General features: G+C 62.8%; 3 protein-coding genes across 6 annotated transcripts; 1 reads left to right on the plus strand and 2 right to left on the minus strand.

Annotated features, from left to right (window-relative positions):
* Nucleotides 1-662: 662 nt before the first annotated feature.
* On the minus strand, nt 663-16,227 carry RRP8 (ribosomal RNA processing 8). 2 transcript variants are annotated; one of them, XM_048950252.1, is made up of 17 exons: nt 15,976-16,227; nt 15,247-15,899; nt 14,510-14,639; nt 13,707-13,813; nt 13,526-13,622; nt 10,548-10,718; nt 7,493-7,795; nt 6,186-6,268; nt 5,595-5,733; nt 4,968-5,102; nt 4,756-4,879; nt 4,474-4,610; nt 3,095-3,208; nt 2,408-2,589; nt 1,932-2,157; nt 1,336-1,546; nt 663-1,175 (listed from the first exon to the last, which is right to left on the minus strand). In XM_048950252.1, the coding sequence occupies exons 1-17, from the start codon at nt 16,072-16,074 to the stop codon at nt 907-909; spliced, it is 3,180 nt and encodes a 1,059-aa protein (XP_048806209.1). In that variant the 5' UTR covers nt 16,075-16,227; the 3' UTR covers nt 663-906. The 2 variants fall into 2 exon arrangements, with proteins under 2 accessions (XP_048806209.1, XP_048806214.1); XM_048950257.1 differs by lacking the exons at nt 13,526-13,622; nt 13,707-13,813; nt 14,510-14,639; nt 15,247-15,899; nt 15,976-16,227 and adding an exon at nt 12,517-12,720.
* A 102-nt stretch (nt 16,228-16,329) lies between these two features.
* Nucleotides 16,330-21,789, plus strand: ILK (integrin linked kinase). Of its 3 annotated transcripts, none has more exons than XM_048950539.1 (13): nt 16,330-16,460; nt 17,143-17,210; nt 18,321-18,486; nt 18,703-18,798; nt 18,948-19,044; nt 19,142-19,225; nt 19,442-19,527; nt 19,776-19,885; nt 20,073-20,200; nt 20,439-20,560; nt 20,630-20,729; nt 20,823-20,953; nt 21,124-21,789. In XM_048950539.1, the coding sequence occupies exons 3-13, from the start codon at nt 18,385-18,387 to the stop codon at nt 21,271-21,273; spliced, it is 1,206 nt and encodes a 401-aa protein (XP_048806496.1). In that variant the 5' UTR covers nt 16,330-16,460; nt 17,143-17,210; nt 18,321-18,384; the 3' UTR covers nt 21,274-21,789. The 3 variants fall into 3 exon arrangements, with proteins under 3 accessions (XP_048806496.1, XP_048806476.1, XP_048806486.1); XM_048950519.1 differs by having other exon boundaries at nt 17,111-17,210; nt 21,124-21,786; XM_048950529.1 differs by lacking the exon at nt 16,330-16,460 and adding an exon at nt 16,467-16,582 and having other exon boundaries at nt 17,111-17,210; nt 21,124-21,786.
* Nucleotides 21,790-22,281: 492 nt separating this feature from the next.
* On the minus strand, nt 22,282-24,605 carry TAF10 (TATA-box binding protein associated factor 10). Its single transcript, XM_048950938.1, has 5 exons — nt 24,284-24,605; nt 24,069-24,217; nt 23,942-24,006; nt 23,737-23,851; nt 22,282-22,439 (listed from the first exon to the last, which is right to left on the minus strand). The coding sequence occupies exons 1-5, from the start codon at nt 24,480-24,482 to the stop codon at nt 22,350-22,352; spliced, it is 618 nt and encodes a 205-aa protein (XP_048806895.1). The 5' UTR covers nt 24,483-24,605; the 3' UTR covers nt 22,282-22,349.
* Nucleotides 24,606-24,608: the final 3 nt, after the last annotated feature.

A 24,608-nucleotide genomic window follows, 5' to 3' on the forward strand; every position in this document is an offset into this window, starting at 1 on the left:
CTCGGCCATGGCTGTGCTGCAGCAGCAAGGTCCACGTCAGCAGCCGTAAATGCAGCCCTGTGCTGATGCATGCAGTGTCGTGCCGCAGCAGGAGCTCCCACATCACATCTGCCCTGTGCAGGCCTGGTGTCTCAGCAGAGCTGGGTCAGCCCAAGCCCAGAGCTCAGCATGGCTGCTCCCACAGCAGCAGTCCTGCTCCCCAGCACGGTGGGGCTGTGCTCACTGCAAGGTGCCTCCAGCTGACTGCACTCCTTACTCACCCCATTGCAAGGCTCCCATCCTTCCCCCTTCCTTTCTCTGGACCAGAGCAGAGCTCAAAGGAAGGGCCTCACCCGCCTCCAGCACCGCTCCCCCTCTGCTTAGGCCACATCATCCCAGGACACAGCTGGGTAAGCGGCAGGCTGTGCTACATGCAGCACTGCCCTGCACCCCCCAGCACCGCGTGCTCAGTGCTGTCAGCAAAGCCGCTCAACACTTCAGCTGAACAGGAAGGACTCCGTGCAGAGGTGCTGCCCTGGCCAAGAACACACAGCAGAGGGGAGGCAGGAGAGCCCACAGCCCCCTGCTCTTCTCTTGAAACCTACCAGAGGCGATGCAGCCGCTGCTCCTGGACACAGGAGCCCCAGGGAGGGCCCACGGAACAGCAGGGGGGAGAAGCAGGCTCCAGGTACAGAAATAAATCGATATATTAGCGCGTACAAAACATGCTGCTTCCTCTGTACAGTGCCCCAGCTGGGCGCAGGCTCCCCCCAGGGAGTTCACACATATATAAATAAGGCCCAGACGGCTGCAAACAGTATTTACAGAGCGCGGGGAGCTGAGCGCCTGCTCCGGGGCCAGCCCCACCAAGACCAGCTGCTCCGCCCGGCCCGCGGGATCCTCCCTCCCAGCCTGCATGGGCCGGCTTCATTTCAGGTCCACATCGAAGTCCAGCACCAGCAGCTTGGTCTCCTCTGTCCCGTTGCGGCTGCCCACCGCGCACACCAGCTTGGTGTTGGAAGCTCTGATGCGCCACACCACGCCGCCGCTGCCCCCGCTCTCCAGCGCCACCAGATTGCGCACAAATTCGCCCGTCTTGAGGTCCCAGAGCTTGACAGTACCATCATCCGAGCTGGTCACCACGAACTTGGAGCTGAACTGCAGGCAGGTCACGGCGCTCTGGTGCTTGCTGGGCCCTGAGGGGCAGAAGGCACCCGTGAGTCCCCCCGTGCGCCCAGCTGAGCCCCAGGGCCGCCCTCTGCTTGGCCCAGCTGGGCTGTGTCCATCCTGCCTCACCGTGCCCAGTGGGTAGGAACACCGCGGCCCTGCCCCAACATCCCTCCCACCCGCACTCACCCTGCAGTGTTTGCAGGCACTGGCCCGTCTTGATGTCCCAGATCTTTACTGTGGAGTCAGCGTTGCCGGACACAAGGATGTTGTCACGCAGCTCCATGCCGCTTGTAAGCGACTGGTGCCCCATGAGGGTGTGTAAGCAGTTCCCACTTTCTACGTCCCACACTCGAATGGACGTGTCCAGGGAGCCGCTCACGATGTGCGTTCCATCAAACTGCCAGGGAGACACAGGTCAGCGGGGCTGAAACAGGAGGGGGCTTTCTCACAGAGCCACAGAACATCCTGAGTTGGGAGGCACCCACACACATCGTCGAGTCCAATCTGTGGCACCGCAGCGCCACAGGCTGGGCACCACAGCCAGCAGCCGGCCCAGGTGGCACCACGGCCCAGCAGGGCGCCTCAGCAGCACCGTGCCCCCAAGGAGCAGCACAGCCTGCGTGTTCCTTCGGCACACAGAGGGGTTCGGATGGAGAGGCAGAAAGCGTCTCACACAAAACACGTGCCCATGTGGCACAGAGATAGCCTCTTCTAAGTGTCAGAACAGACAGGTTGGTGCCCCTGCAGCAGGCAGGCGAGGGGAGGGGGGGCCAGGCTCTCACCTGCAAGGAGTAGACGCGGTTCGTGTGCCCCTGCAACGTGTGAGTGCAGCTCTCGCTCTCAGGGTCCCACACTTTCACTGTGTAGTCGTAGGCGCCGCTCACCACCTTGTGCCCATCGTACTGCACGCAGCGCACGGCGGCCACGTGCCCCATCAGCACATGTAGGCACTGCCCAGTCTCAATGTCCCAGAGGCGCAGAGTGGCGTCCCGTGAGCCACTCACAACCCTGGAGCAGAGCAGTCCGTGTCAGCTGCAGACCTCCCCCAGCCCAGCTGCACCCTGCACACCAGCTGCCCCAGGGGCAGCCAGCTCACCTCCCCCTGCAGGAAGCCTCTTTCAACACAGCAATCAGCCCAGGCCAGAACACCTCTGTGCTTCCACCTGCCCCGGATCCCAGCCCCAGACTAGCACAGCCCCTAACAGCTCCTCACCTTCACCTCCCCCACACCGGGCCCCGAATTCCTTCGCTCCCGTACCTGTTGCCATGCAGGTGCATGCAGCGCACGGTGGATGTGTGTCCATACAGTGTGTGCACGCATTCGCCCGTGTCTGCGTTCCACACTTTGAGCGTGCGGTCCGTGGAGCCGCTGATGACAATGCTGTCCCTCATCTGGGAGGACCAGACCCCCCCCGTGTGGCCGACGAGAGTCTGCACGCACTGCAAAGAACAGTGAGATGGGAGACCTTCGTTTGGGAAAGGCTGAAAGACATTGCAAGAGGGGACAGCAAAGCGTAGGACTTGCTCTGGGCAGGGGGCTGTTTAAGGCTCTCAGGTCAGCGAGCCATTTCCCTGCAAACTCAAGTCCCCACCAAAGTTCTCCCAGAATGATTGCTTGCTGTTGTAAAACTAGTTGGGTTTCTTGTCCTTGTCTTCAAAAGGGCGGCCCACATTTGCTGACCTCCAGTGAAAAGGCACGCAGCCAGCTCCAGATCATTTGTCACCGCCCAGCACTGATTGCTACCATCAGATGCCTCTCCCCACTGCTCCTGCAGCCCCAGGATCTGCCAGCACCTTTCCCCAGCTGCACCTTGCCAGACCAGACAAACCCATCAAACCACCACTCCTCTCCTACCTCCACCCACCCCACAGCAACGCAGACGAGCAGCACAGCTCCCCCAGCAGCCGCAGAGCAGCGCTGCAATGGCTCAGGACAACCACCCACCTCCCCAGTGACGGCTGACCACACTTTGAGCGTGTTGTCGTCCGAGCCGCTCACAATCCGGTTGCCACAGAACTGCAGGCAGGTGATGACGTGGTCATCGTGTCCCTTCAGCACCTGAACAGAAGACCAGCAGTGAGCAGGAAGGCGTGAGTAAGAACAGATGGGCTTTGAGACAGTGGCAGGGCAGCAGCTGCAGCAGGAGCCAAAGGAGACACGAGGGGGGTGATGGGCTACAAGGGAATTCCAACCCAAGGATTGATTCTCCTGACTGTTTAGCTGCGTGAGCTTTGAGCTCACAGCTGATGTTCTGTCCTAGACCCAATGAGACTGAACACATTTAAGACCACAAGTGCCACCTTCCCCGGTGGCAGACAGTGCACCAACATCTCTGCATCTGCTCCCATCTTCCCAGCAGCAACGTGGCAGCAGGCAGAGGAAGCGGGCAGTGACTGAGCCCTGCACAGGAGCAGAGCCCCAAGCAGCAGCAGGCAGAGCTGGCTGAGCACAGCAAGGGACGGCTGGGATGATGGCCAGTGCAGAGCTGCCCCTTGGTGAGGGCACAGTGCGGGAGACGTGCCCTGCTGGCAGGGCCCCATGCAGCTCTGCTCACAGCAGTCGCAGCAATGGGTGCTGGGGACTCAGCAAGGGCTGTCTGGGAAGCCAGCTGCAGAGGTGCAGTCACAGCAGCAGGTACAGCTGTTGTTCCCTGTGGGGGCACAGGAAAGATCCTGGGGACACTGGGATGTCCAGGGATGGAAAGCAGAGAGGTGGAAGTTCTCTCCTGTGGGACCTCCCACAGGCGACCAAGACTTTGCTCTCCTTGCTTTGTGGATGGGGACTGGGAGCAGGAAGGCACTTTGGAGAAAGAGATAAAACCAACAGCAAAGCGCTCTACAACACACTATGGGATGCTCTGGAGACAAGGCCTGGATGAGCTTCAGAAGGTTTGTATCACTCCCTGCATGCCAAGGTCAGCTACAGCCTTGCAACACGCACTCAGAGAAGGGATGAAGAGGTGAAAGACTCCTCTGGAGTTAAGGGCAACCCCTTTTCCACTGGCAGAGCTGCAGCCCTGCACCACCTATTGCAGCCGTCCCTGACACCAGCTGTGCTGTGGATCTGCTCTCTGCAGGCAGGGACAGGAGTTGCAGGAAGCTACAAAGGAAGTATTTGAATTTAAATACTTGCAGGTGAAGGCCTCTGACTTACACCTCCTGAAGGCAGGCCAGACACCTAAAGCTTTTCCTGAGGCAGATTTCAAATGCCTAGTGCTGACCTCTTCCTATTGGCCAGGGATATTTTTCTGCTGCTTCCTCCCTGTACCAGCTTCCTACACGTCCAGAATCTGCTCCTCAGCAAACGCTGCTGAAGGCACCCACCTTGGGGGCTTTAAGCTCGCCGCTGCGCCAATTCATGTCAATTTTGTGCTGCCGCATGAAGGCGAATTTCCAGGGGCTGTACATGAATCCAGGGCTCAGCAGGCGCCGCTTACGCAGGTTCAGGGGCTCCTCAATGCCTGCAGGAACAAGCAGCAGCCTGATGCAGAGCTCCCAACAGTACACAGGCTGCTCGGGGCCCCAGCCCAGCAGGAGCAAAGATGATGCACGGCAGCTGCGAGCGGCTCCACTGCAGATCCCAGCCGCTGCTGGAGAGACCCTTACCTTCCTCGCGGCACTTCTCCCTCCACAGCAGGTTATCTTCAGCCAGCACCCTCCAGTAGCGGCAGGTCTGGGCAGCGCGGAGCAGATCCCGAGGCTCCAGGAATGAGAGGACGTAGAGCGCCAGCTGCGGAACCAGAAGCCAGGTCACAACAGGGCGGGCTCCCACGGCTGGTAACACGGCATCGGGCCAGCTGGCTCTTGCCTCGACTCACCTCCTTGGGCAGCAGTGAAATGAAGTCTCTCTGAAACTGCGGCTCGATGACCTGCATCATGTACTTGATTTGGGAGGGCTCGCAGCGGTCAATGAGCTCATCCAGAGCCAGCAGCTTCTCTGGGCCGCTCCAGCGCTGAGGACAGGGACATCAGTCACACTGCCTGCACGCACCGCAGGCCCTCGCAGGCTCCCCACAGCTGTGCAGTGCCTCCATCCAACCCAGCCCCAGCAGCGATACCAACCACCACGGCAGCAAGCGGGCTGCTGGTGAGCACAGCCTCTGGAGCCGGCCAGGGCCGCAGCACAGAGAGGAGCACAGAGATGGGGCTGGGAACTCCACTACTGAGGTATGATTGGACACTGGTGCTGCGCAACGGCGACAAAGCAACGTCAACTTAGGAAAAAAAAGGCAGACTGCCCAGTGGGGACGAGAGATGGACCACTTCTGTACTCCTTGAGCCAAGGGCAAAACCTTGCTGAAACTCCGCTGCAGGACCCAGAACCCCTGCGTGCAGCAGGGATCAGCAGACAGGCTCATTAGACAGGCCCTGGCTCCCTCACAGCTGCCCTGCAGACCCGCAGCTCCCTGGTGCCCCCTGAGGCAAACCTTTGGCCGGGTGCCTACCTGGAAGGTGCGCAGCCAGTCCTGCAGCTCGGGAGGAGGAGCAACGGAGGGGATGCGGCGGCGCCGGGCCTGGCCAGCTTTGGCATTGCGCAGATCCCCAAAGGTGGTGGTGGGACTGGGCGTGCAGGGCCCCAGCGTCCTGCATCACAGCCAGGGAGAGACCAAAGCAGAGGTGAGACGTCCCAGCGCTCCTGGACCGCAGGACGCAAACAACTCCCAGAACACCAGCGGCCACATGAACCAGGAGCCTCCTGCAGGCTAACCCCTGCTCCTCTCATCTCCACATAGACCACAGCCGCACAGCAGTCCCACAGCCACGGACACACAGACCCTTTACACCAACCTGCTCTCTGTAATAACAGAATTGCAGACGGGCTGAGGCTGGAAACACCTCTGGAGGTCACCAGGTCCCACCCTGCCACCCAGAGCTGCCTGAGCAAGACCAAATCTAGGCAGCTTCTGCAGACCCCCACATAGGAGAGTCCACCACAGCAGGAGGACTCTGGAATGAAACCCAGGGGCTGTTTGGGACTACGGAAAGGAGGCCCCTCCTCTCCCCAGGTCAGCTCGCCATGCGGAGCGCTCACTTGCCTGCTGTACTCTGAGCCCTTGCACAGCTTTTTACCAGGAGACAACGCTCTGCCATCCAGGCCGTTCTCCGACTTCCGCTTCATCTGCAAGACAACGGCGAGGTGACACAGGGTGGAGCACATTCTGTGCACATTCTGGGTCACTGACTTTCTGCCAAGAGCATGAGAAGAACAGACCCAGCCTAGCCCGTCTTCCAAGACTGCGCTCATGCTGAGGACCTGCAGGGGAAGCTGAAGGCCATCTGAACTCTGCAGCAGGCAGGAGTTCACTTCTGAAGGGGTTTAACACAACTTGGTCTTTCTGAGGGGAACATGAGGCTTGTTGGGGAAAGGTCAGCAGACAAAGCACCCAGGGACAAAAGGAGCAGCTGAGAAAATGCCTGCTCAGCCTTTAGGCACAGTCCAGCAAAGAGCAGGCAGTCCTGCAGCCAGGCCAGTCGCTCAGAATCACAGAATGGCCAAGGTTGGAAGGGACCTTGAGGATCATGAATCTCCAACCCCGCTGCCACATGCAGTGCCACCAACCTCCCCATTTAATGCTAGATCAGGCTGCCCAGGGCCCCATCCAATCTGGCCTTGAACACCTCCAGGGATGGGGCAGCACCCCATGTTGTGCCTGACAATGCAAGGAAAGCCGTGCTGGGACGTGCAGCAGTCCATACTCCAACATGGCTGCATTGCAGGAATCAGCATCCTTCTAACTCCACACAAACAGCACAGGATTAACAGCAAGTGCAAATGGAGTGGGGGACGACTTGCAGCGCTAACAGACACCAGAAAGCAAGCAAGGGCTGCTCCATCCCAGGCAGGAGCAGGGCTCCTTCCCTCAGCACTTAGTGCAGCACCATCCACAGCCCTGCGTACAGGCTGGCCTCTGCCTGGCCCCCACAGAACTCATTCCCTGAGAACAGCTCTGGCACCATCACAAAGGGACCCCAGCACAGAGCAGGGCATGGCTGGGGGGCGGCCAGCAGTGCCTGGATAAGCTGGAGCAGCGCTCCTAGAAGTGCAGCCATCAAACCCGAGCCGCTGCGCAGCCCCAAGGAGCATCCCAGAGGCCCCCAAGGCGTTGCCAGGCAAGCACACCCCCACCTGCAGCAGCATCTCAGCGCACTGCTGTGGCACGTGGGCCACCGGCACCAGCACTGCAGCACGCAGCAGGATCCAGAGCCACCAGCTGTGCTGAGATCACAGCAGCACGGCCGTGCCGGCTCCCATGCGGCAGCTCTCCCACAGACGAGCCTCTTTCCCCCATCCCTCCCACATGGATCAGGCCGGCACACGCAGCCCTTTGCCCAGCGCCGTTACCTTGGGCCGCACATGGCGCAGGAAGCCGCTGTCCTCCGTCCGCTGCAGGTAGTCTATCCAGCGCTCGCCAATGGTGTAGTAGAAGTAAACGTTGCTGCCATCTTCCCCTTCCTCACTGCAGCAGCTCCCTTCCTCCTCTTCCGTCTCCTCCTCCTCCTCTGGCTCTCCGCAGGCCGTGCAGCTGACTGCTTCCTGCTCCCCCTGCCCCTCGGAGCCGTTGGCCTCCAGCCCTGATTCCACGCTCCTCTTCCCAGCACGCTCCAGCTCCCAGGGCCCAGACACATCTTCCTCCTCAGCCACTGCCTATGGGACACAGATACAGGGTCAGGTCTGCTGGCCCTGTTGTCGCCAGGGTCTCAGCAGTGGCACACAGGGGCAGCTGACCAGAACAGGGGCCCAAAAAGGGAGCGGAGAGCAGGGCAGAGCTGAAGATGGGAAGAGGGGAGCAGACAGCAGAGCCAACATTCTGCCCTGGGTCACAGGCAGCCACAGCCCAGCAAGCTGTGCAGACAGGAAGCTTCCCAGCCCAGAAGGAGAGTGCGGCTGCCACACAACCAAATGCCAGGGCCGAGAAGCACATGCAAACACTGCAGGGGCAGCGAGGCACCAAGCACCTCTGAACTCACCTGCAGCAGCTCCACTCTGCACAGCCAGCCCTTCCTGCTGCCGCTGGGAGCAGCGTTCTGCACAGCAGAGCACAAGGCAGAGCTGCTGCACACAGGGCTGCCCTGTCGTCAGCCCTCACTGCAGCACCACACCACACGGCTGCACCAACGCAGCCCAGGGCTGAATCACTGGAAGGCGTGCACTGCATCCCCCTGTACCACCTGCACCTCTTCTCCCCCAAAAAAGCAGCGCTAAAACATCACACACACAAAAAAAAGCAAAAGCATTCAGCAGCCTTTTAGAAGCAGCAGAACAACATCCTCGTGTCACAGGAGGAGGAACTGTTTTCCAATGCACTAAGAGCAGACCTCACCCAGCAAACCAGGGTTGTTTGCACCAGTCTCAGACAATTGATAGTACAAACAGATCACTGGCTCACAACCATCATTTCAAATAAAGTTTGGCATACAGGAGGAACTGCAAAGGTCAGGAGAGTGCGAAAATTATGCCAGAACTGAAGAAAGCAGAAGGCTGAGGCTGTACAGAGCTGGACATCTGGCACCAGAGGGGCTGACTGCATTGGTAAAAGGTAACAGGGACGTGCTTTGCATCAGCTGAGCGGGCTTTGAAAATTCACCATTTCAAATAAAGTTGCTTTTACTCCTTGGAGAGTTCCACTGGGTTAACAAAAGCCATTACATAAAAGGTGTCGATGAGACACAGCCACAGAGGCCCAGGGCGCAGCCTTCTGACCCAGCACCTGGGAAGGGCTGTGCAGTGAGACAGGTTGCACCAGGGCAGCCAGCACTGCTGACCGAGCCCCAGAGGTTCCTGTCACTGGGAAACCTCAGTGCCTGCTGATGGACCTTACGTGGGCCCAGGAGAGGGGGGAGAATCCACAACGCAGTGTCTGTTTTGCTCATGACAGGGAAGTAAATGATGTTTTCCTGATGATATTTTGAGATCGACATCTCATAGGAAGCAAGGAAACTCATGCAGGGATCTGAGTCACTTGGTATGCTGGGCTCACTCAAATACATCTCAGCACACCCAGAGGCAACGCTCTCCATCTAAAGACAGGAAGAGCCGGACCAACAAGGCACCAGGGGCTGCACGTCCCACAAAGCAGCAGCTGACGAGGACTGGGGGGCACTCGGCACAAACTTCAGGCTCCAAAGTCCAAGCAGACAGGAGGTGCAAGCAGGGAAGCAGCATTACCCCTCAGCTGCTCCACACACCCGAGTTATGCTACGTTCAATCCACGTTCTACAACAAAACGCTTTAAACGTGAAGGTATGGTCAACTCTTTCCCAGAAATGACTCAAAGGTGAAGAAAATATCTTGGAGGAGGACGAGGAAAGAAACGAGGAGACGGTTTGGTTACGGCACAAAAAGTTACTTGTGGAAGGAAAATCCTTGGTGCTTTCAGAGGCTCCTAGCAGGCACTGCAGCATTGAGTGCAGCGAGGACTGGGCTCATTCACGTCAGGGAACAAAGCCCTGGCTCCCCACGGCAGGGGCAGGCTGCCCACCACTCAGCAGGGCACAGGGCAGCGCCCAGAGCGGGCTGGAGCCACCACAGCCCTGCCTGGATCCACCTCTCTGGGAGGCAGAGCCCCAGTTTCTCAAACACTTCCTCCAGTATTCAGAGCCGGGGCTCAGGGTGGGGAGCTGAGAGCACACTGCTGGGCAGCACCAGGGAACCCCGAGCCATCAGCAACACCTTCCAGGCAGACAAATGCCTTCCAGCAGCCCCTCCGCCTCCAGCAATAAGTCTGAGGCTTTAACTGGGCAGAGCCTTCCTGCCTCCTGGGGAGCTTCCTCACACCACAAGGACCGGCAGCAGGAAGATGTGCTTCCCGAAGCCCCCAGCACCAGGCAGGCAGCATGCTGGTTGCTGCTCATGCAGACGAGAGCAAGAGGGCAAAGACCTTGGATAGGGATGGACTCCGGCCCCTCCAGCTGCCAGCCTAGAGGAAGAGCTGCTGTCCACACCCAGTTCTGGCCTCTTAGGATGAACAATTAGTGGAACTCAACAACTGTCTGCAGCAGGCTGCCAGTGGAGAGCTGCTCTGGGGCAGGGGAGGCAGCCGTAAGCTCCACGTGTTTCCGGAGTCAGAGCATTGCTTCTGTGGGGGCCGTGGGACAGCTGCACCACAGAGCAGCTCCAGCAAGAGGCACGCAGGCACCACTGCTCACCTCACCAGAACACCAAAGCGGGGGCCACAAAACCTCTGCTGCTGGGATGCTCCCCAGGCCCCCTGCTGCCTCTGAGGGCACTGCAACAGACCACTCAGCAGCTCGCAGGGTGAAGCCTCCTCGTCACAGGGGCCAAAGCGGGTGCATCTCCCAACCAGTGCATCTCCCTGCTCCTCTTCCCAGCTCCTGCACTGCTGCAGGCAGGCAGGATCCCCTCCCCATCGCATAGGAAGGTCGCTTTCTTTTCCTACCTGAGGCACAGGAGCTTTGCTGTCCCCCAGCAGAGCAGGGCTCACCCTGACGGCTTCCTCGCTGCTCGGCCGCCTTCTGCAGGTCATCCGCTGACTGTTCAGCTCCAGGATGCGGGTGGTGATGCCTTTGACATGGAGAAGGTCATCGAGCGAGTTGAAGCCCTTCAGCTCCTGCCAGAGGAGAAGTGAGACTGAACACAGGGCTCAGGCACCGGGAATCAGCTCCAGGCAGGACCGGGGTAAGCAGTGCCCTTGTCCTGCTGCCTCCTGGCAGGTGATCCCAGACCCACCAGCTTTCATTTCATTCGCAGCCAGAGCTCCCTTCGCTGCTTTGGGGCGCATGGGGAAGGAGCTGGGCTGCTACAACGGAGTGGTACCTCTGTATTTCACGTCATTACTACCAAACCCATTAGAGGGACAGAATGGTTTCTGCCAGATGAGGCTTCTCCCAGCCCAACTGTTTCCACAAACTCTGCCTGTCCTGAGCAGTAGTGACAGTGTGGCACAGACTCACAGGAAAGGTAACAGAATCATAGAATTACTAAAGTTGGAAAAGGCCACTAAGATCATCACCCCATCACCTCCATACCCACCACACCACGTCCCTCAGTGCCTGGAAAGGACCAACAAGAAGCACCTTCTGACCTGCTGATGTGTGCTGGGTAGGTGCCAAACACTTGCAGAGCCAGGCCATGACAACCAGAGGAGTTACGAGGGAACTACTGCATTTCATTGTCTCGTGGGACAGTCCTGCTTCGCTGACAACCAGCACGTCTTTCCCAACGTAAGGCTTTGATACAAACTTATTTTTCACAAACTTGTTACTGTCAGCTCACTAATTTACCTCGGCTGGTGCTTTTTCTAGCATGTGGCCCAAAAGCAAACTGCAGCAGCTCAGGATGGGGAATGATGTCCTCCAGCACTGATGCCAACACCAAAGTGCATTTGCTGGCCCACACGGCCAAACTCCAACAGCTGGAAACATCCCTGACCTCCCGCTGTACGCTCACGGTGCCCAGCACAACCCCCACCCAAGTCCTGTCCAGCTTCCTGCTGCCCACCATCGCACCCTTCACAGCCTCCACGCTGTTTCTGCCACAAAGCAGAAGGCTCTCAAAGCACCCGGGATGGGAGCAGGATGGCAGCGGCTAACACAGCCGCAAGGGCAAAGCAAAGCTCCCAGCCTTGCCGCGTGTTCTCACAACACCTTTCCTCCTTATCCCCAACAAACAGCGTTATCCCAAAGCGCCGTTCAAACGACAGCCCTCATTCCTATGAATCCGCCTTCCCCTATTCCCATACCCGCAGCTCTTTTGTTTCAAGGGCTGCTTCTCTTCCACCCCCACACTGTTTACACCCCTGCTGTATTTATAGCCGCTGACCCTGCATTCCCAGCTCCTCAGTTCCAGGCCAAAAAAAGCCAAGCTCCTCCAGCCTCCTCCTACCAGCCCAACCTTCCTCCTCCCGGTTCCTCCCACCTCGCCGTTCGGAGGCTCCCGGCAGGGATGCCGCGTTCCGGCCGCGACCTCGCGGGCGCTTTCAGCTACAAACGTCGTTCACCTTCCTGCTGCGAGCGCCGCGCTGCCGCGTCCCGCACACACACGTCCCTTCCTCTGCGCTGTCACGGAGGCGGCTCAGCCACGTCGGGACCGATCGCCGCACGCAGACACCGCTCCTACCCCGCTCCGTCATCGCCCGGCGACGGCCCGGCCCAGGCAGCACCGGCCCCCCAGCGCACCGTGACGGTGCTTTCCGCGCACCCCGAGCCGCCGCTCAGGCTCAGCCCCGACACGGAACCGGGCGGGCCGGGGCCGCTCCGCGCCGACGGGAAGAGCGGAGCCGGAGGGCGGGGAGGGCAGCGCGAGGCCCGTCCCGGACCCTGCGGTTCCTCCGCCCGCCCCGAGGCCGAAGGCGGCGGACCGGTCCCGTCGCTGCCCTCCTTTCCCGCAGCCCCCGCCCGGAGCCGCACCTCTCTCTTCCGCACGATGCCGCGGGCGCGGCGCCGCCCGATGCCGCTGAGCGCTCCTTCCAGCTCGGCCACCCCGGCCCGGTTGATATCGAGCTTCCCCCCGCCGGGGCCTGGCCCCGGCCCCGGCCCCGACATCGCGGCGCTGCCTGCCGCCGAACAGGCCCGCCCGCACTGCGCAGGCGCGACCCCGCCCGCCCCGCCCATGCGCGCCAGCGAGGCGGTCCGACTGCACGGAAACGGCCATTTATTGACAACCGCGCGTGCGCACCGACGGCGCCCGGCGCCGCGCCCCGCCCGCAAGAGGCCCCGCCTCCGTCCGCGCCCGGGAGCCCCGCCCGCTCCTCGGCACCGCTCGGCGCAGGCCGTGCCGGAGGGTCCCCCGTCGGCTCCGCTCGCACAAACGAGCCGGAAGCTCCGCCCCTCGCCGACGCCGTGCCGGAAGTTTCCTTTCTCGCCGACTGCCGGAAGTCCCGCCCCTTGCCGAGGCCGTACCGGAAGTTCCGCCCTCAGCCCCACCTCTCGCCGAGGCCGTACCGGAAGTTCCGCCGCTCAGCGCCGTTTGTACAGGCAGGGCAGCAGCCGCAGTCCCGCGCAGGGCCGGCGTCGCGGCGGCCCCGCCTTGGTGAACTCCAGGAGGTAGAAGAAGGCGCTGGACAGGTCCTGCGGGCCGCGGGGTCAGCGCCAGTCGGCCCGGCGCCGCACCCCGCCGCCCTCAGCCCCGCGGCCCCTGCGTTCTCCCACCCCGACCCCGGCTCCTCCCCGTCCCATCCCAGCCCCGCATCCCCAGCTCTCCCCTGTAGCATCTGCGCTCCCCAAACCCTAAAATGCGGCTTCCCCAGGCCCACATCCCAGCGTGCCCCGCACCTCCCAGCCCCACACTCACGACCCGTGGCTGCCTCCCTACCCCGTCCCAGCCTCCTATTCCCCGCCCACTCTGCCTTCCCTACACGGTCGCTTGCCAGGGCATCGCACTCCAGACCGTGCGCTCCAGGGACCCTGAAAGACCCACCTTGCTGACGCTCCTGAAGCCCAGCTGAGCCATTCCATTCATGAAGGCTCGGAGGTCCTCAAAGCGGCTGGCAACCTCGGCCACCATCAGGGTACCACTGCAGGGACAGCACGGCATTGAGGGGCACCAGTGCAGGCACTGCCCAGGGCTCCCTTGCTGCCCGGCCCACAGCTCTGCCTACCCCTGCTTCAGCACGCGGTTGGCTTCCTCTAGGATCTCCTGCAGGTTGGTGCCCATCAGCGCCAAGCAGAAAACTGCAATGTCCACTGATTCATCTGCCAGCGGCACCTGCAAAGCACCAAGAGTGAATGGGGCCTGTCCCCGCCCTTGGCATTCCCTTGACTCAGATTCAGCTGAGCACCTTCTCAGAGAGGGAGCCCCAAATAGCAGCACCCCATGTTCAGAACATACAAGCATGGAATTCCCATCGACTTCCAGCAGGTGCTCTCAACCATCCTCTCGTGCTCCCCATGTGATGCCCATCCCATACCCTGCTACCTGACAGGCAGCCTCAAGCACACAGCCACCCTGTGGACCTCCAGGAATTACAGAATCCCAGGAAAGCAGGGGTTGGAAGGGACCCCTGGCGATCTCCCTACTTTAACCCCCAACAATGGAGGTTAATAGGAATAATAGGAAATAAAATAGGAAAGTTCTCTAGAGCAGGCTGCACAGGAAAGCATGCCAGTGGATTTGAGTATCTCCAAAGGTTTTCCTTCTGTGCAGCTTGTGCCAGGGCTCTGGCACCCTCGCTGTCAGTAAGTTCTTTCTCGTGTTCAGATGGAACTCACAGTTACAGTTTTTGTCCATCGTCCCTTGCCATGTCACCAGGCACCACAAGGATGCAGTCTGTCACTATGAGTACAACCACATCGCAGCCCACACTTACAGCTCTGCAGCTCCTCTCTGACCACACACAGCACACCTGCCCTCCAAGGAACACACCTGGCTCCTTGGTGCACCGGTTGCAGCACAGCCCCTTACCTCAGCCATGTCGCAGACGGTGACAAGCGGGCTGAGCGGCACCAGGTCAAAGCAGTGCACCTTATTCCGGACACTGCTGGCAATCTTGCAGTCCCCACATCCAAAATCTGCCACGACCAGCGAGGCTGACCTGCAGGGGCACAGAGCTGGTAACGCTGCACCCACCTTTGTGCCCCCAGCTCCACTCCTCTATGCTCTCCCCATCTGCAGTGCTGCATCCAGGGTTGGGACCCTCGGTACAAGAAAGACAGGGGGAGCTGTTGTAGAGGGTCCATAGGAGGCCACAAAGATGATCAGAGGGCTAAAGCAGGTCTCCTATGAAGAAAGGCTGAGGGATCTGGGCTTGTTCAGCATGGAGAAGAGAAGCTGCGGGGTGACCTCATTGCAGCCTTCCCGAACCTAAGGGGAGCCTACAAACAGGAGGGGAGTCAACTCTTGGAAAGGAGAGATAACAGCAGGACAAGGGGAAATGGTTTGGAGTTGAGGGAGGGCAGCTGGAGGTTGGATGTCAGGGGGAAGTTGCTTAGAGAGAGAGTGGTGAGGTGCTGGAACAGCTGCCCAGAGAGGCTGTGATGCCCCGTCCATCCCTGGAGGTGTTCAAGGCCAGGTTGGATGGGGCCCTGGGCAGCCTGGGCTGCTGTGAGATGGGGAGGTTGGTGGCCCTGCATTGGTGGGGGGTTGGAGCTTCGTGATCCTTGAGCTCCCTTCCAACCCAACCATCCTATGGCTCTGCTCACCGCTGCCGCAGCCGCTGGATGATGTGATCCACGGGGTTCTGTGGCCAGCGCCCCACCTGCTGCGCAAAGCCGCGGTGGTAGATCTGAAACGCCTCGGGGTCGCTCTGGAAGAGCTGAACGGCGTCGCGGCTGCTGCCTGTGTAGAGCCGCTCGTTGATGTACCGGAACCGCGCCGCCAGCAGCCGCTCCTCCATGCGCGCCCGCAGCGCCGCCGACCGCCCAGTGGGTGCCGCGGCCGGGTCAGCGGGTTCCGGTGCTGCCTGTCCGGTACCGCAACCTCCGCCCGCGTTCTTCTCCGCTTTCAACTTCTCCTGCCGCCGTTTGTTCTTCTGTTTGTTCCGCCACTGCTTTCGGGTGAGCCGCGGCGCCGCGGCCGCCGAATCCCCCACCGCGGGCTCCACGTTCCGCCGGGGCGGCTCCGGTACACTCGGGGGCAACTCAGCCCCGGTCCCAGCGGCGCCGACCCCGTTCTGGGGTCGCCGCTCCTCCGCGGCCGCCTCCGCCGCGGTTCGGTCCCTCGCGGTCCTCGCGCGTTTCCCGGGCCGCTTTGGAGCCGCTTCGCCGCTCCACTCCGGAGCCGCGCCCGCCGCCTGCAGCCTCCGCAGGGTGGCCACGAGGCGCTGCCGCCGCTTCCGCTCCGCCGCGGCGGAGACCTGCAGGGAGCGGAGCGGAGTCACTGCCACGGCGGGGGCCGGCCCGGTTCGCCCCCTCGAGCCCCTCTCCCCTTACCGGCGGCTGAGAGCCTTTGCCATCACCGCGAAGCTCCGGCACAGCCCGTGGCAGCGCGAGGCCGTCCGCGCCCTCGTTCCACTCCTCCTCCTCGAACATCGCGGCGCTCGGACCGGAGCGGAGCAGACCGACCCACCGCCCCGCGCCCCCACGTGCACTGGAGGCCGGAGCGGCCCCGGCCGCACGAGGTTAGCGCGCCCCCTGCAGTGCGGAGGGTGAATTGCAGCGCCCAGGTAGCGCCGCCTGTAACTCCTCGCGCCCCGCCCCGCCCGGTTCGTCCCCTCCCTCCCCCCGTGCCCCGCCCAGGTACGCGCTGTGCCCGCCCCGCCCCGCCCCGCCCCGCCCCGCCCGCCGTTCCCGCCCGGTGTCCCCCGGCGGTGCCTCCGCTCTGCGGGGAGCGGCGCGGCCGGCAGGGGGCGCTGGAGGCGGGCGGGGCGGAGCCACGCATTACTCCGCAGAGCCACCGCCCTGCGCCGCCGGAGCCGGTAAGGGCGGCCGGGCCGGGCCGTGCGGGCGGGCGGAGCTCGAGGCCGGATCGAGCCGCGCCGAGAGCGCGGATGGTGGCGATGGGCGCGGGGACGAACGGGTCTCCAATGGCGGAGAAGGGGTGCGGGGTCTGCGCAGCGGGGAGCGGGGCGGCGCGGGGCCGGGGGCGGTGCGGGAGAGCTGGGCCGGGCAGGGTGGGCAGCGGGCGCGGGGTCCGCGTGCGGGGCGCGGGGTGCGGCGCGGGAGGCCCCGAGACCGCGGCCGCTCACGTCGGGATCCCGCTGAGCGCAGCCCCCATCCCCGCCCGCTGCGGTGCGGCCCCGGGGCGGCGCGGCCGCTGTCGTCGGGGTCCGAGGAGCGGCACCGGTATCGACTCCGTACTGCGCTCGGTCGGGCCGGGAGCGGAGGGCCGATGGGACGCGGAGCTGCGGGGCGGTGCGGGGTCTCCTCCGGCGCCGTTCCCCGCCGCTCCCCCCGGAACTCGGCCCCGAGTGCGGGCCTGCAGATAACGCTGCGGGCTCCGGGCCGCTTCCTGCCGGCGGCCGCGGTCGCTGCAGGCGGGGCGGCCTCCCCCGCCGTCCGCCGTCCGGGAGGAGTGCGGGGCCCTCGGACCGCGCAAAGCCGTGCCCTTACGCAGCGCTCCCCGCAGCGACAGCCGCGATGGATGATATCTTCACGCAGTGCCGGGAGGGCAACGCGGTGGCCGTGCGTCTGTGGTTGGACAACACCGAGAATGACCTCAACCAGGGGTGAGCGGGGGGGGCTGCGGGGGATGCTTCGGTCCGCCCGGGGCGCGTTTCCGCTCCGTGTCCGGAGGAGGAGGTGGGATGCGGCTCCTCCCCGCCGGAGGAAGTTACCGCATCGCTGAGGCATGAGGGCTGCACGTCCTCCGTCCGCTCCTCGGCCGCGGGTCGCTGTCCTGGCCGTCGGCTGGGCTGGGGGCGCTGGGAGAAGCCCCTCCCCAAAGTGGCTGCGGCACGCGGTGACCTGACGTGACCCCTGACCCCAGGGGCACCGCTGCCCGGCTGCACTGCCCAGCCCGCGACCCCCCCTCCCCGCCCTCCCCAGCGGCTCCGACGGCACCGCGTGGCCCCGAGTGCTTCCCATCGCTCCGTGCAGAGCTGATGCCTCCCACTGCCCAACGCGAGGCTGAGGGCGGGCACAGCCTGCTGCCCAGCACTGAAAGGACTCCCGAGCCACAGCAGCATCTCTGCTGAGTGCAGGGAAGGCTGTTTGTGGGCCTTGCTCCACGTCCCAGCAGATGCTCGTTCTGCAGAGCTGTCCTGGGCTGGGCTGTACCCGTGGGGCTGGTATTGGTTGTTAGGGGCTGTTTGGCTCCAGCCCTGTGGAACACTGCCGGCAGTGCAGGGCGGTCACCGGATGGCCCCAGTTCTGCTGGAGCTGGGGGCAGCGGGGCTGCAGCATCCCCATCCCCGCCTACTGGGCCCTAATCTCCTTTTAAGGCCCTGCTGCCGCCTCCTCCCTTACTTGGCCAGGCACGGCTGTGAGCAGATGGGGGGGCGAATAGGGGGCCTGGTCCTCAGCAGACTCCTGCTGCTCCAGCCCTGAGGAAGGTGGGATGTGGTCAGGGCCCTCGTGGGGTTGGGCAGAGCAGGAGCACCGCTTGGGCTGTGCTCCTCACAGCCATCTGGGCTGAGGAGTGGGAGCAGAACGCAGCTCCCTGCCCAACCCGGGGCTGCAGCACCGCTCAGGCACAAAGCTGTGCCTCGCTCAGCAGAGGGCTGAGAGGCCCATGGAGCTGCAGGACGGTACAGTCTCTTCCAGCGCCGTTCCCCACTGCTCCCCCTGAGATACGGCCCGGGTGCTGCCCAGCACAGCCCTCACTGCTGTCCCTTCAGGGATGACCACGGCTTCAGCCCCCTGCACTGGGCCTGCCGCGAGGGCCGCTCCAACGTGGTGGACATGCTGATCATGCGAGGAGCGCGCATCAACGTCATGAACCGTGGCGATGACACCCCGCTGCACCTGGCGGCCAGCCACGGCCACCGCGACATCGTGCAGAAGGTACCGCCGTCAGCCCTCGGCGTGCCCAGCAGCCCTGCCCTGCTGCTCCCCCCCTCCTTCCATGCACTCGCTGCACGCACCTCTGGCTGCCCCCGCCGTCCCCTCGCAGCCCTCGGCCCCCTTCCAGCAGCAGCCCCTGCTGGGAGTGCGTTCCCCCCCGCCTCGGGGCAGTGGAAGGGACCCGCTCGGGGTTCACCAGGACTGTCCTGCCTGCAGCTGATCCAGTTCAAAGCGGACATCAATGCGGTGAACGAGCACGGGAACACCCCTCTGCACTACGCCTGCTTCTGGGGACACGACACGGTGGCAGAGGTGAGCGCAGCGCCTGGATACAGGCAGGAGTTTGGAGCACAGGAGGTGGCAGTGGGGAGCGCAGGGCAGCGGCGGGCAGGAGGCTGGGTGCATAGGAAGGGGGCGAGGAAAGGGCAGCAGCTGTGGGTGCTCGCTTTCTCCTTCCTCAGGACCTTGTGGGTAATGGGGCCTTGGTCAGCATTGCCAACAAGTACAGCGAGACGCCCATTGACAAAGCCAAGATGCCTCTGCGGGAGATACTGAAAGGTAAGAGGGACCAGCTGCACCAGAGCCTGCCTCTGGCTGCTGCAGGGCTCAGCACCACAAGCTCTGCTCTGCTGCCCAACTCCTCATCTGCCTCCAGAGCGTGCAGAGAAGCTGGGCCAGAACCTGACCAAGATCCCCTACAAGGACACCTTCTGGAAGGGCACGACCCGCACGCGGCCCCGTAAGGACAGAGGCTTCCCTGCAGAGCATGCTGCTTGCTGGGGGCACAAATCTGTGTGGTGGGGTGGAATTCAGGGGTGAGGGGCAGCAGTTGGCACAGCACATTGGGTGGCTCGTTGGGGCAAGGGAGATCCCCTTTGCAGGCACTGTGCTGGTACTGCGCCTCCTGCAGCCCCATGACAGGAGGGAGGTCCCACGCAGTCCTCTCTTCTTACAGGAAACGGGACCCTCAACAAACTTGCTGGAATAGACTACAAACAGCTGAGCTTGAGCCAAAAACTCAATGAGAACCAATCAGGAGAGGTATGGAGGCTGTTTCCTTGCTGGGACAGCAGAGCCCCTGGCTGTACACAGAGCACAAAAGGGGTGCAGCTGCTTGAGGGGCATCCAAGCCCCGGTGTGGGGCCAGCTGCAGGCTGGCAGCTGCCTGGGTGAACTCCCACCTCATCACAGTCACTGCACATCAGTGCGGGATCCACGTCCTGCACAAGAGGCTCAGGGGTGCTCGGGGACCCCCCTCACAGCGATCACATCCGTCTGTCTCCCTTCAGCTGTGGAAAGGGCGCTGGCAAGGCAATGACATTGTCATCAAAATGCTGAAAATTCGGGACTGGACAACTCGGAAGAGCCGAGACTTCAATGAGGAGTACCCAAAGCTGAGGTAAGTGGCAGCATCCTCCCCAGAGGAGCCAAGGCCCCTGAGGGCGGGTGTCATCCCTGCAGTGGGGGTTGAGATGGGAGCCCACGTGGTGAGCAGAGGCTGATGGGGGCAAGGCAGCCACCAGAGGAGAGGGCAGAGACGATGCATTGCTGCGAGCAGCCACTCAGCACCATCACTTCTCTTGCAGGATCTTCTCTCACCCCAACGTGCTGCCAGTGCTGGGTGCCTGCCAGTCCCCCCCGGCCCCCCATCCCATTGTCATCAGCCACTGGATGCCCTACGGCTCCCTCTACAATGTGTTACATGAGGGGACAAGTGAGTGCTAACAGAGGTGACGCAGCTGAGGCTGGTGCCAGTCTCTCTGTCCTCGGGGGGCTGCCCCTCTGTGCACTGGGGCAGCAGTGCCGACTCCTCCGGCTGCGACTGCAGGGCGGCCACAAGCAGGCTGGTTCACAGCCTACACGCCCCGGTCCTAGTGCTGCCATCGCTGCCCCCTTTCCACGCGTGCCACTCATTCCTCAGTGACCCCCAGTGCCCACCTTCCTCCCTGCAGACTTCGTGGTGGACCAGATGCAGGCAGTGAAATTTGCTTTTGACATTGCGCGAGGCATGGCCTTCCTGCACACACTGGAGCCCCTCATCCCACGGCACCACCTGAACAGCCGCAGCATCATGGTGAGCGCTGCTGCCTGCGCCCCGCAGGCTGGGCTGTGCGGGTGGCTGTGACTGCATCTCTCTTCCCAGATTGACGAGGACATGACCGCGAGGGTCAGCATGGCCGACGTGAAGTTCTCCTTCCAGTGCCCTGGGAGGATGTACGCGCCAGCCTGGGTGGCTCCTGAAGGTGAGCGTGAGGCAGTCAGGCCCCTCCTGCCGCTTTGCCCCCTTCCTCTCCCCTGCCCTTCTCAGCCCCTGTGCTGCACTGGATTTGCCGCAGCCCTGCAGAAGAAGCCAGAGGAAATTAACAGGCGCTCGGCGGACATGTGGAGCTTTGCGGTGCTGCTCTGGGAGCTGGTGACCCGTGAGGTGCCATTTGCAGACTTGTCCAACATGGAGATAGGCATGAAGGTGAGGGGCGGAGGGGCCCAAACCAGTCTGAGCACAGCTGGGCCAGGGGGGAGCACGCGTGGGACCCCACAGAGAGCCCAGAAGGGCTCCTTCCAGAGCTCCCCACGTGCCCAGCGCAGGCAGGGCCGGGTCCAGCTGCCTGATCCTGCTCTGCCCTGCCTCGCTACCAGGTGGCACTGGAAGGGCTCCGTCCAACCATCCCACCTGGCATCTCCCCACACATCTGCAAGCTGATGAAGATCTGCATGAATGAGGACCCAGCCAAGCGCCCAAAGTTCGACATGATCGTGCCCATCCTGGAGAAGATGCAGGACAAGTAGAGGGAGGCGCCTCCCCGATGTCTGACGCTGCCATGCTCCCTTCCCCCCCACCTCCAAGTGCCTTTAACCCCAGAGCTAAGGGGGAGCAGGGGCTGCCCTCTCACCCTGAGCCAGCCATGGACACACGGTACAGATGATGCTGCCTTCCCTGGAGCCGCTCTGCAGGCTTTGGGCTCTGTAGCACCCATCTATGGCAGCACCTCCACCCTCCCTGGCAGCTGTGGGCAGACTGAGCAGGACACCTGGATGAAAGCACTGAGCGTGGGGGGCTCTGCTGCCCTGCAGCCACCTCGTGCTCCCAGGCCCAGGGCAGCTCGCCCTCACGGCGGTCTCATGTTAAAAGTGTCCAGTCCTGGTGCTCTTCCCTGCTAAGGGCAGCAGGGTGAAGGTTTGCCTGTTTGTGCCCAGCACCACCCCAGCTTCGCGCTTCACTTTTTAACGTTTCCATCCAGGCCACGTGGAAAAGCCGCCAGCATCTGAAATAAATATTTGTTACAAAAACTGCCCGTGGGCTGAAGGGTGCATGCATACCTCTGCAGGCTGCTGTGGAAAGGGCAGCGCTGGCACCGGGCTGCCCTGCAGAACGTTGAGCCCTGGGCACTGGAGCTGCTCTGTGCCAAACCCCCTCTGCTTCCCGGGGCAAGCAGGCAGCAGGGCTGGCATCACACCCGCATGAGGAGCCTGGCTGCAGCTGCAGGAGCCATAGCTGTCACACAGCCCCCAGAATCTTCCTCTTAAGAAACAAGAGACATGCTATGGAGAAAAAAGCACAGAGGAAGGTTGGGCACTTCTATTTGCATGGTGCCTACATCCCTGCAGCAGCTCAGGGCAGGCTGAGCCCTCCGGGAGAGACGTGGCTGCAGTTCCCCTGCTGCGCAGCCAGCAGCCATCGCCTTCTGGTGGTGCTGGGAGAGCAGAACCCCGGGGGCCAAATGATGCTTCACTGACAGCAGGCATGTGGGCAGGAAATGGGATCTTTTCACAAAACAAAAAAAAAAAAACGAAAAAAAAACTACGCAGTGGTTTAATGGTGCAGAAGCAAACCCTAAAAAAGTTCCCAGCAACAGCCCCTGTCTTCACGTGAAGTAGTGCGGCTTCTTCACATTGATGCCGTACTCTGCGAGGGCGGGCGTCAGGTCCTCCATGGTCAGCGTGTACTTCTTGTCCTGGGGACAAAGCGCAGCATCACCCACAGCACGGACACCTCACGCCTGCAGCCCTTTGCTGCTGTGGGGTTTTTACCCCAGCTGTGTGTGTACGCTCCCCAGTACAGCTGGAGGCCAACGGTTGGGGCACTGACCACCACTGAGGGCCTGAAAACTGCATCTGCTCTTTGCCCTCAGCTGCAGAGAAACGCACAGCATTACTCAACACTTAATTACATTGCCCCCAAACCACAAACAGTGGCTGTGTGGATTCCCAGGAACTATTTATACACACTTCCTCCCTTTATCTTTTACCCTCAGCATTATGGTTTGGTGCCCATCAGTGGGAGCAGCAGGGCTTCAGTATCTCCATACACACCACTGCCCACCTTCTGCCCACCGCGTTCCCTCCCGGCAGCAAAGCCCCTTTTTGTCAGCACACGTCAGCCTTTCGTATTGAACCATGAGGTTCAATAAGGGCAGGTGCAGGGTGCTGCATCGGGTCGGGGCAAAGCCAGGTATTGACACAGACTGGGGGAAGATGTCCTGGAGAGCAGCCCTGCGGAGAAGGACTGGGGGTCCTGGTGGACGAGGAGCTGGGCATGAGGCAGCAGTGAGCGCCTGCAGCCCGGAATGCAGCCAATGTGTTCTGGGCTGCATGAGAAAGGGGCGGCCAGCAGGGAGAGGGAGGTGATCGTCCCCTCCATCGGCTCCTGTGAGGCCCCATCTGCAGCGCTGCGTCCTGCTGGGGCCCCCAGCACAGGAAGGACGGGGAGCTCTGGGAGTCCAGAGGGGCACTGAGATGAGCAGAGAGCTGGAGCAGCTCTGCTGTGAGGAAAGGCTGAGGGAACTGGGCTTGTTTGGCTTGGAGAAGAGAAGGCTGCAGGGAGACCTGATGGTGGCCTTCAGTGCTTGAAGGGAGCGGATAAACAGGAGGGGGAACGGCTGTGTGTGAGGGTGGGTGGTGACAGGACAAGGGGAATGGCTTGAAAGTGAGACAGGGGAGGTTTGGGTTGGATGTGAGGAGGAAGTTTTGGAGGCAGAGGGTGGTGAGGCAGTGGCACAGGTTGCCCAAGGAGGCTGTGGATGCCCCATCCATCCCTGCAGGCATTCAAGGCCAGGCTGGATGTGGCTCTGGGCAGCCTGGGCTGCTGGTTGGCGACCTGCACACAGCAGGGCTTGGAGCTGGATGAGCGCTGTGCTCCTTTGCAGCCCAGGCCGTTCTGTGGTTTGTGACCCCGGGACTCAATGGCACAACGACTGGCAGCGCCGCCCCACAGCACCCACCCCATGTTCACCCCCAGACCCCCCCACCCACCTTGCTCTTATTGCGGGAGCTCCCCGAGGCCGTCCCCTTCATCTTGCAGTGCTGCAGCGCATCGTTGGCGATATCAGAGATGAATTTCTGCGCGGCCAACGAGATCAGGCGGATGCTGCGGGCACAGAGGGGACGGCGTTGGGGGGGGCACGGCGCCAGGACCGGGGGATGTCCGCGGGGCCCCCCGGCCGCCCCTCGCACTCACATGCGCGGGTCGGAGGCCTCGAATCCCGCTCTGTTCAGGTAATACCCGGTGACGGCATCCGGGATCTGCGGGGAGAGCCGCGCTCAGTGCCCGCCCGCCCGCCGCGCCCGCCCCGCGCCGCGCGTACCGTGGGCGTGTAATCCTCCAGCTGCAGCAGGAAGTCCACGAGCGGCGTGCCGGACACCACCGGCTTCACCTCCCCGTTGGCGGCTCCGGGCGGCACGTACACGCCGTTCGACATCGCTCCTTCGGGCGGCGCCACGGCCGAGACGGGCGCTGCGGACACAGACGCTCAGCGGGGCCGCCCCGCCCCGCGCTCCCGGCCGCCCCCCCCGCACTCACCGGGCCCCCTCCCGGCGGCCGCTCCGCCCTCGGCTCCCCGCGCGGCGCCGCCCGCCGCGCTCGGAGGCGCCCCGGGGACGCCACTTCCGCCGGCGGCCGGGCTGGGCTTGTTGTCGGCGGTGGGCGCGGGCGCGGGGCCGGGCGGCGCGGGGGCGGCGGGGACCGCGGGCGCGGGGTCGGCCTCGGAGCTGCAGCTCATCGCCCGCCGCCGAACGGCTCCGGACGGTCCTGCGAGGCGCGTGCGCCCGGCGCGCCGCCCGATTGGCCCCGCGGCCCCATCAGCCCCGCCCCCCGCCGCGCCCCATTGGCCGCTCGGCGGCGCCGC

This window comes from Lagopus muta, chromosome 1 (assembly GCF_023343835.1).
Source record: "Lagopus muta isolate bLagMut1 chromosome 1, bLagMut1 primary, whole genome shotgun sequence".
Classification (NCBI taxonomy): Eukaryota; Metazoa; Chordata; class Aves; order Galliformes; family Phasianidae; genus Lagopus; species Lagopus muta.

Bases quoted from the DNA above. Each gene is read 5' to 3' on its own strand.
- RRP8 (XM_048950252.1), bottom strand. From the start codon at position 16,074: ATGTTCGAGGAGGAGGAGTGGAACGAGGGCGCGGACGGCCTCGCGCTG. The intron at 5,103-5,594 runs GTAGGCACCCGG...CCCTGTCCTCAG, and splicing joins ACTGGCTGCGCACCTTCCAG to CGCTGGAGCGGCCCAGAGAA. The intron at 3,209-4,473 runs GTGGGTGCCTTC...TCTTCTGTTCAG, and splicing joins GCGAGCTTAAAGCCCCCAAG to GTGCTGAAGGGACACGATGA.
- TAF10 (XM_048950938.1), bottom strand. From the start codon at position 24,482: ATGAGCTGCAGCTCCGAGGCCGACCCCGCGCCCGCGGTCCCCGCCGCC. The intron at 23,852-23,941 runs GTGAGTGCGAGG...CTGTGCCCGCAG, and splicing joins GAGGCCTCCGACCCGCGCAT to CATCCGCCTGATCTCGTTGG. The intron at 22,440-23,736 runs GTGGGTGGGGGG...CTTTGTCCCCAG, and splicing joins GCTCCCGCAATAAGAGCAAG to GACAAGAAGTACACGCTGAC.
- ILK (XM_048950519.1), top strand. From the start codon at position 17,122: ATGGATGATATCTTCACGCAGTGCCGGGAGGGCAACGCGGTGGCCGTG. The intron at 20,561-20,629 runs GTGAGCGCTGCT...CTCTCTTCCCAG, and splicing joins TGAACAGCCGCAGCATCATG to ATTGACGAGGACATGACCGC. The intron at 20,730-20,822 runs GTGAGCGTGAGG...GATTTGCCGCAG, and splicing joins AGCCTGGGTGGCTCCTGAAG to CCCTGCAGAAGAAGCCAGAG.